Raw genomic sequence first — 9,665 nt, 5'->3', positions numbered from 1 at the left:
TATCTCTTCATCTTCTGCTAGTGACGTAGGAATGTACATATTTCGTTATGGTGTCTCGGCTGATGAGAATCTGATGAGAATAGCTCTATCACCAAACTGTTCACAGTAGCTATCTGCCATACTTTCCTACCCATAAAGAATGCTACCTCCCTTTATACCATTTTGTGCTGCCTGTTGATATTAACATATATTCGTCTGATCATAAATCATTATCTTCTTTCCATTCAACTCCACTGATCCCCACTATATCTAGAGGGAGCCTATATATTTCCCTTTTCAGATTTTCTAGCTTCTCGACTACGTTCAGTTGTCTGACGTTCTACACTGCGACTCGTACCCATTATGGTCAATCTTTTTACATTCCACACTCCATCTCGTAGAACGTTCCGCTGATTATTCTATCTCTTTCTTGACAATCCCCTCCCAGAGCTCCGAATGTGGCTGTTCCTGACCGCAAGGGCAAAGAAGTGCCCTGAAACTTTGTCCGCTTCTCCTCCCACTTTGACAGTGTCATTGGCAGAGTGAGGGTGACTTCATGCGTGCGAAGTTTTCGGCCGCCATCACTACTTTATTAATAATTTAAGCAGTCGCTGGGCTCGAACCAGGGACCCATAACATTCTGATTACTAATCAAACACGTTACCCTTAGCGCATAATTACACTTAATACTTGTACACAGTATCAGTTACATGAACAGGCATCGGTCATGAATCTCCAGTGCTGCCATCCCAATTTTGGTAGAAAATCACAAAAATATGGGGATTATTGGACAAAACGAACTCCCTTTGGCCTTGCTAAAAAAATCTATTTGTAAGCATTCTTCTTCCCATCAGTTTAAGGAACGTGATGTGACAAAAACGAAGTATATATACGTACCTCACAGTGAAATTAAGCTGCCTGATAACTAGACCGTTTTAATTTATATTAGTTTTCATAGAAAAGAGTTCATTTTTCGTATGTAAAATAAGTCTTAACGTATATTAATTTTGTAAGTATTATATTTGGGTCAGCCGTCCCTTCCACCTTTTGTTCTGCCATCTTAGCAAAGTAAAATAATTGTCATTTTTACGAAATTTAAAGCGGATGTAAAATGGCGCTTTAAATGACTCATTTTAAAGGAATTTTTGTGAAAACTGGTCTTAGGTTTTACGAATCTGTTATATTTTCGAAGTTCTGTTCAGTTTATGTCTAATATTATGATTAATATTTTATTCATATTAATTCAACTGATGAGCTTAGGTTATGGTTATATATGTAAAGCATGATATTTCGTTGTCTACCATTAGTTGTGTGAATGCTGCACTTGAAAACAGTCGTTTAAATGAATTACAGTGTAGCGTAGTAAATTTTCCTGTTGGCATTTGACACAGTTTTGTAGTAAGCACAATGAATAAGTCCCCCAGTAAAACTATTATCTTTTTATCATATTAGTCGTTATCGATCGTCGGTTCACTGTAGGAAAATATGGGGTACTGAATTTAAGTGTTTACAACGATACAAAAATGGACTTCTTAGATGAATCCAAAACACAATTTCAGGATTGTATGGTGTCTAAGGAATCAGGAAACGTTCTCCGATGTTGTCCTATTGTTATAAATACTTCTTACATATAAACATTGTAGGTCAGGGTTGAAGTTTATGTTGCTAGTGATCGTGACTGATTGTGCTATGGTAATCGACAGTCAAAACAGAGTCGTGTCTGCTCGTTTTCTGTCCTTACATATTTGCCTACTGGCGTGATCCGTTTCCGTCTAGTCGCTGGGTGCAACGCCACCTAGGAACAAGGCCTCACAGCGCGACTCGTGACGTCACGACTAGGGGTCCGAAATACCGAGCGGCTTGTTAGGCTCTACGCCACGTATATGAAAACATTAAACAGTTTCCTGGTAGACTACTCACTGCTTTATACACAAATCTGTAAACAAACGCTAATCATTCTCACAGGAGAATTACATTGTTCAAATTTCGTAAACTATAGCTCCAAAGGTGAAAATACTTTTTAATTTCCGTCACTCGCGTTTTGAAAATGCGAATTTCTAATTCCATAACTCTGACAGCACTATTTTCACCGTGTATGTCACCTTGCATAATTTAATTGAAAATGAGGTACCGCAATTGGAAAGACTGACAATCTATCGAAGCAGGTACTCTGGGACTTGTATCTATGTCAAATTCTAGTTTCGTATGACAGATACCTCATTTGGCAGTCATCTACAGTTTTATACTTAAGAAAACATTACCGTACAGAAACTTGTGTAAACTTCACTGAACCTTCTACATACTACTTAGTTTAAGAGATTTGCCAGTAGAAGACTAGGTAGTGTTAAGTTATTAGGTATTATAAATTGACATGGGAATCACACATTAGAATCATTACAAACTCTGACAAACTTGCCCACTGTAAGCCATTGTTTATCAGCTTGAAAATATTAATTGTTATAAATTTGCACATTTTCACTGTTCTACTGTATACAAAGACTAACTTAACAGAATACCAGCTTAGGCAGGATTTACACTCTCATGGAACTGAGGTTTATCTGAAGAATGGGACACCACCCATCGGCTTCATGTAACGACATATCTTAAGAACCTATTATTACTTTTTACTGTACAAACTGATCCATTTATATTCACCCATCCACATACTGATCCCCATCTTTTAATTAAAATACTTGTCATTTGATACACTGATCATTGGCAATGGGTAATACAGCATTGTAAAAATTTAAAATGTCATCTATAGTGCCATTTGTGAAAGCAGATGAGTGGTATCCCAATCTTCAGTAATGCCAGAACTAGAAATAGTGTGCATCTTCACATACCTTACTGCAGATTATCTAAATCATGGAACAGCAATGTAGTGAGTATGAAGCTGTTCAACAAACTGCCTCTAGAATGGGTAGAAGCTTTATTTGATTTATTCAAGCACAAGTAGTACAGTTGGTTATCAGTAAATCCTCCCTACTCACTTGAATGTATGAGTGTAAATATCACAGTGATAACTGCTCGGTGAGTGTACCATAATTTCCTTAATGATTTCAATTTAAGATGTACTACACAAATCGTTTTAGCTTGAATATTTTACTTTATGGAAAATCTGTTGTAACATTGTTTTTTAATTTGTGTAAAGTAATTTTTGTATACATGCTGTATACTTTTTAAACATTTGTAATTTGACTGTCTATTGCTGCAATAGCTAAATGACAATTAAATTCTTTTACTATTCACTATTTAATGTTGTCCCAGAGGAAAAAAAGCACTGCTATTCCAAACTCCAAAAACATTATCAATTTCTCTCAAATGAAGAATGGCTTAAGTTATGTATTGTCCTCCCCCCTCCCCGAAATATTGGTTGTATTGACAGACTGGACCTGTTCTGCAGATTAATATTTACTTATGATGGCAGACTAGCATGCTAATACTAGCAATGAATTGTTCTCCTAGTGAGAATAATTAATTTACTGATTGGACAAAAATATATACAAAAACTTGTCAACCACAGAGCAGGAGCAGCATTAATTATATATTTACTGATGAACAGAAAAGACTATTCCCCTAATTCTATGAGATTGGGGTTTCACAGAGAATTTGTGGTAACAAATTAATCTGTAGCAAAGCCTCATGTTTACGGCTGCACCATTTCGAAGAGAGCAGAAGGGGTCCAATACATAACATTTACCAACAAGATGTATGGGATACTGTGCATGAAATAAAAACAGAAAATAGAAATAAACATTTATTTCACATCATCTTCCCAAGCCCCAAACAGTATAATTTAACATTTTTTCAATCTTTTGTACACAGTTACATTTTTAACAGTAGTTACATCATTTCTCCTCTTGGTGTAATTGTTTAGCAAAATATTTGCACAGCAAAACAGTATGCAATTCATGACTGAATCAATTGAGTGTTTATTTTTACAGTGAAACCCATAAAAAAGATTGCTGGGAATGTTGTGGGATGCTACCTTCACAAGTACATTTCTCTGATTTGCCTGTTCTAAAAATAAAATTTCCTGGTCTTTCAGAATTTTCTGTAGAGTTAAATAGACATATGTCACACACACTACTACATCATCTGCAGGATATGTCAACCCTCCTCTGTCTTTTACCATAATCAAATCATCACCACCCTGCTTCATTTCATCTGTAGTAAGGAATTGTTGTTGTTGTGGTCTTCAGTCCTGAGACTGGTTTGATGCAGCTCTCCATGCCACTCTATCCTGTGCAAGCTTTTTCATCTCCCAGTACCTACTGCAACCTACATCCTTCTGAATCTGCTTAGTGTATTCATCTCTTGGTCTCCCTCTACGATTTTTACCCTCCACACTGCCCTCCAATACTAAATTGGTGATCCCTTGATGCCTCAGAACATGTCCTACCAACCGATCCCTTCTTCTGGTCAAGTTGTGCCACAAACTTCTCTTCTCCCCAATCCTATTCAATACTTCCTCATTAGTTATGTGATCTACCCATCTAATCTTCAGCATTCTTCTGTAGCACCACATTTCGAAAGCTTCTATTCTCTTCTTGTCCAAACTATTTATCGTCCATGTTTCACTTCCATACATGGCTACACTCCATACGAATACTTTCAGAAATGACTTCCTGACACTTAAATCAATACTGGATGTCTCCTGATAACGACATCCTCTTGAGTAGTCCCCGCCCGGAGATCCGAATGGGGGACTATTTTACCTCCGGAATATTTTACCCAAGAGGACGCCATCATCATGTAATCATACAGTAAAGCTGCATGCCTTACAATATTCACAATGGTTTTTTTTAATAGCTTGGTGTGAGCAGTAACCTGCTATGTAATGCAACAGTGGCCAAGTATTCTCATCTATTCCATCAACATCATTTTCATCTACTGCTACATTTAAAAATTCTGGTATTGATGTTTCTTTTAATCCCTGAATTTGAGTATGAGTAGAAAAAATATCAGTGGTCTTAATAACAACATCCCCAACTACTTTCGACCGAAGCACAAGGGAAAACATAGACTGTGCCCTTAGTTTTTGTTCAGTTTCAAAAACTTGTCTTAGAGAAACATGATAATTTCCCCCGCATAGCTGGCGGTATTTGCCGAACCTGTCCTCTAAACTGTCTGTCTGTACTTTTCCTAACAGCAAATATGATCTGTTTTTCTCAGAAAGCCAGTAGTCACTGAAGTCTATCAAAGCAGCAGTTGTGTGTTTCAAAGCGCTATGTGTCTCTCGAGCAAGTTTTCTTTCATCACTACACTCTTCCCAAGAACATAACCATGAGATGAAGCACTGTAAGAATTCTTGTATGTGATGGGATTTACTAGTCACAGGTTCTTGGAAAATATTTCTTAACCTCTGTCCCTTGAGTAATGTTTTTACATTTACAATATCCCACCAACGATTTATTATTTTTATGAATGTTGCAGTACTTTCCCAGTTGCTAATTGCTTTCTTTGAACCAAATGTGCCCAAAGCAACAACTGTCGTATCACTGAAAATACGCAACACTAACTTGACATTTTGGCGCTCAATTGAGTTAGGAAATAGAGACTTCAAAGTTAAGGAACTGCCATATTGCAATAGTTCATCTTTTTCTATCAAGTGCAATTCTTTCAGTGCTCCAACAGAAGACAAACCTCCCTTCAAACTGTCACTGAAGTCAGGAAAACACAAGATCTGCTCCTTTTGGTTAAACCAGTTATTGCGGATACACTTCAAAATATGGACAGTGTCCACAAAATAATACAATGGGCGATTTGGAGAAGACTGTACAGGGTGATCATACTTTATTTTCACATCTGGAGGAGTAGAAAACTTAGACATTGCTTTCTTATTAATTGCATTATTGTCTGCTACTATACCAACCACCTCAAATCCAACTGCTTCTAATTTAACAATGACTGCTTTAATGTAAGAGAACAGAACATCACCCTGAATAGTATGAACTGGCAGAATAGATACCACATCCTTGTAAGGTGATTCCATGCTCTGAACCATAAAAACATAGGCGCTGGTTGCACACAAAAATTTTTCAGTGTTAAAGGCACATCCTACAACATTTCCAGCTTTGTAATCAAGCTGAGACTTCAGATGAATTTCATCCATCAACAGGAGCACAGTTTTATCATCTGAGGATAAAGTACCTACTTTATTTGTGATGTAGCTCATAAACTGATGACCCTGTTGCTCAATGACAGGATTTGTTGAGAGTTTACTACAAAGCCTTGAAAGGGTGTTAGGACTAGGCATAGAAAAACTGTCAGTGTTCCTCAAAAATTTGTAAGCATGTGGGCTTATAGAATGTACTAATGACCACATTATCATAGAGTTAGTATCATACCTAAATTGAGTTGAACTTCTGCACTTCAAAAATGAAATCTGTTCCTTCAAAAATGTAATTTTAGTTTCGTTTCCTGGCAACTTTTCTAATAAATTTTGCAATAACTGGTCAATTAAAGACAAAATGTTATCTACAGGAGCCTCAGAACTATTATACAGAAGATAAATGTTCTTAAGAACATCACTTACCACCTGTATGTTGTTTACTTTCATGGGAAATTTCATGTTTCCAATACATTTCACTTCAATATCATTATTGAAGACACTGAGTAATAAACCACTGCTTATAACTACGTGGCAAAAAATTCTTGGGTAAGGATTATGCTTTAGTAACACTAGTCTCACACTGTCAGATTTGTTTATCACTACCCAGTCACTGTGCTTTTCACATTCACTCAACTTTGTTTTCATTTGTTCTAAACTATCGAACGATATCGCATCAATCATTTTCGCATGTGTGTCCACACTTTCTTGGATAGCAATTTGAAGAGCACGATTTTCTAAACGCCCCCTACGAATTTCTGGGTCCTCTCGTACTGCAGTTTGATGACTCGACAAGTAAGATGGGCATCCAGGCAACTTCGATGGGATAGCATCTGAAAAAATTAATAACGAAGTATGAAACCGATCTCACAGCATATAAGTGAAATAAAGATAGTTCTTATGACACTGTACTTTACTAAGAGCGTGTTTCGTAACTCACCTTTTCTCAAGCGTCGACGATCCAACGGTGCTGTCAAGAGTATACCAGTTTTCGGGTCATACATACTGGTACTGCTTAAAATGTCGTCCTTGTTGAAATGCAGTTCACATATCTAAAAACAAGCATACAGTTCTCTTTAAAACATATAACGAAAATTAACGAGGTATGAGATTATAAATATGTTCTTCTGTTTACTGTATTTTGTTCAGCTGTACTACATTTCAAGTAACTACGACACACTAACCAAACAAATTCACTGATACTTACAACAGAGTGCTTACTCGGTGTCCAGTCTTGTCTGTGAACAGCCGATAACCATTTTCGTCTTAAATTCTCGTCAGATGGAAAATAAAATACACTGACTTTAGGTCCATTATCGTAATTGCCCCTGCAATTCGGCATACAACACCTTCGGGGCATCGTAACTGAGTATAGATCAAATAACCACTCACGAACAGCACAAAGTACAACATGGAAACGCTACGAATCACGTGTGTCGGTAGTCGGTTCCTAGCTTCTCAGACCCCTACCCGTGACGTCACAGGTTCCTTAGACTCACGATGTGAGGCCTTGTTCCTAGGTGGCGTTGCTGGGTGGCGCTTCGGTCGCCTGTTAGTTGAATCTTTGGTTGTAGTTTTTTGGAGCGGATTATTGACCACATGGGCAGGCAGTCGGTCGCAGTCAGACAGAGAAAGATAAGAGGCACAACTGACGTACATGACCTGTTTTCGGAAATTGTCTAAGTGGTCGGTAGAATTGTTTTCGTCTGCGGCACTTGGGCGTAATGTCGACGGAGCCGGTTTACCCTGGATTTAGGAGGTATAGTTGCTGATGTGAGTGTAAGAGTGCTGTTCATTTTCTGGTGCCGTTTGTTCTGCCCTTTGAGGGTAAGGCACTCGTTACTTGATTGGCATATGTACTCCTGTGCTGAAGTTGCTCCCTCTACGCTGGATTGCCTGTGATTCTCCATCACTCAGCCTCAAGAATTAAATTTACCTTTTTGGGCCTCTGTTTGGAATTATCTGAGTACCATATTTTATGTGTTTTAATTTTTTTTAATTGCAACTTGGAAAAAGTCTGTTTATCTTGTCAGTCGGGCCTGAAATTAATTGTTTCACATGTTCTAGGCCGCCACTTGTGTTAGTGACCACTGAAGTCGAAATTGGGTCTTATTTTTTAGGGAAGTTGCTGCTTCCCTGACTGATGTAACGACTATAAAATTGCCTATGGCCGTGGTAAGGAAACGCTAGCGGTCCATTTAATCTTGGCTCATTTGGGTAATAAAGTTCCGTAACCGAGGTGATTGTCCCTCTCAAAAAATTTGGTATTTATTGTTCTAAATATAATTATTATTGTAGCTGTTTGAGTGTTAGCCACAGGATATGCTTGTTTCCTTTTAAGTCAGTTAAGATAATTTGTTTGAGTACCCTGCGATTTCTTGGTTATTAAATTAACATGCTATATTGATTAATACTTTTAGTAATTCTTATTGTAATAATCTTGTTGTAATATCTAAGGTTTGGTTGGGGCCTAGGTCCATGCTCACATTGAGTTTCTTGTCTTGGTCTGAGCATTTCCATATGATCTGTGGTGTCACCGCCAGACACCACACTTGCTAGGTGGTAGCCTTTAAATCGGCCGCGGTCCGCTAGTATACGTCGGACCCGCGTGTCGTCACTATCAGTGATTGCAGACCGAGCGCCGCCACACGGCAGGTCTAGAGACACTTCCTAGCACTCGCCCAGTTGTACAGCCGACTTTGCTAGCGATGGTTCACTGACAAATTACGTTCTCATTTGCCGAGACGATAGTTAGCATAGCCTTCAGCTACGTCATTTGCTACGACCTAGCAAGGCGCCATTATCATTTGCTATTTATCTTGTGATACATGTACCGTCAGACCGATGTTCACCAATTATGAATTAAAGTTAAGTATTCCAGTAGTTACTTACGTTCTTTGCTACTAGAAAATTCCCTTACCTGTTCCAGACCTCACGCCAGCCTGCGTGAGCTTAAACGCGTGCCTTTCGGCTTCCTCTCCTAGTGGCTTGGCTGTCTTGCCAAGTCACAACATGATCTATGATTATTAAGCGTGAATTATATGCCTGCTTGTATGCTCTGTGCTTTGCGACCTGTTTGTAGCATTTGGAGATGCTGCCCCGGGGTGTTACCTGCTACCCACCGGTCCACCGGGCGTAGCCTGTCCCGCATCGTCTGTGTACGTGCGCGCGGGAGGCGCGCCTTTTCCCGTCTCACCGTAACCTCTGAGACGTTGCGGCCTCCTGGCTTGCTACGTCATCCCTCATAAATTGAGTTTCTATCTCGTAGCAATCGGGCGTTAATTTAACTAGAAGTACCCGTTATTCTAAACCAAGTTACTCAGACCTGGCCGTCTGTACCTGCCCCTTCCATGATTTCCCTGTCTGAAGTTTGGTTTTAACGTAATACTTTTAATATTGGTGTAATGTTCAATTTGTTAAATGGTATTTTATTATTTTTCACCGTCAGTATCTTGATTATCCCCAGGGACTTCTCTGATTGATCAATTGTTCTGTGTTCGTTGCATAGAATATTAGTACTTAATGGGCCTCCATTCTCCACATACCAGACATGTCCAATTTTATGTTACTGGTC

At 38.6% G+C, this 9,665-nt stretch overlaps 1 protein-coding gene across 1 annotated transcript; it reads right to left on the bottom strand.

Annotated features, from left to right (window-relative positions):
- Nucleotides 1-1,895: 1,895 nt before the first annotated feature.
- LOC124594318 lies at nt 1,896-7,563 on the bottom strand. Its single transcript, XM_047132680.1, has 4 exons — nt 7,299-7,563; nt 7,032-7,143; nt 5,311-6,924; nt 1,896-1,915 (listed from the first exon to the last, which is right to left on the bottom strand). Exons 1-4 carry the CDS (start codon nt 7,449-7,451, stop codon nt 1,896-1,898), a joined length of 1,899 nt encoding a protein of 632 aa, XP_046988636.1. The 5' UTR covers nt 7,452-7,563.
- Between the last annotated feature and the right edge of the window lie 2,102 nt (nt 7,564-9,665).

This window comes from Schistocerca americana, chromosome 2 (genome assembly GCF_021461395.2).
Source record: "Schistocerca americana isolate TAMUIC-IGC-003095 chromosome 2, iqSchAmer2.1, whole genome shotgun sequence".
Lineage (NCBI taxonomy): Eukaryota > Metazoa > Arthropoda > Insecta > Orthoptera > Acrididae > Schistocerca > Schistocerca americana.
This window is presented reverse-complemented; position numbering and strand designations above follow the sequence as displayed.

Coding starts and splice junctions, on each gene's coding strand:
- LOC124594318 (XM_047132680.1), bottom strand. CDS start 7,451: ATGCCCCGAAGGTGTTGTATGCCGAATTGCAGGGGCAATTACGATAAT. Junction 7,144..7,298: donor CACCGAGTAAGCACTCTGTT/GTAAGTATCAGT, acceptor GCTTGTTTTTAG/ATATGTGAACTGCATTTCAA. Junction 6,925..7,031: donor TCGTCGACGCTTGAGAAAAG/GTGAGTTACGAA, acceptor TAATTTTTTCAG/ATGCTATCCCATCGAAGTTG.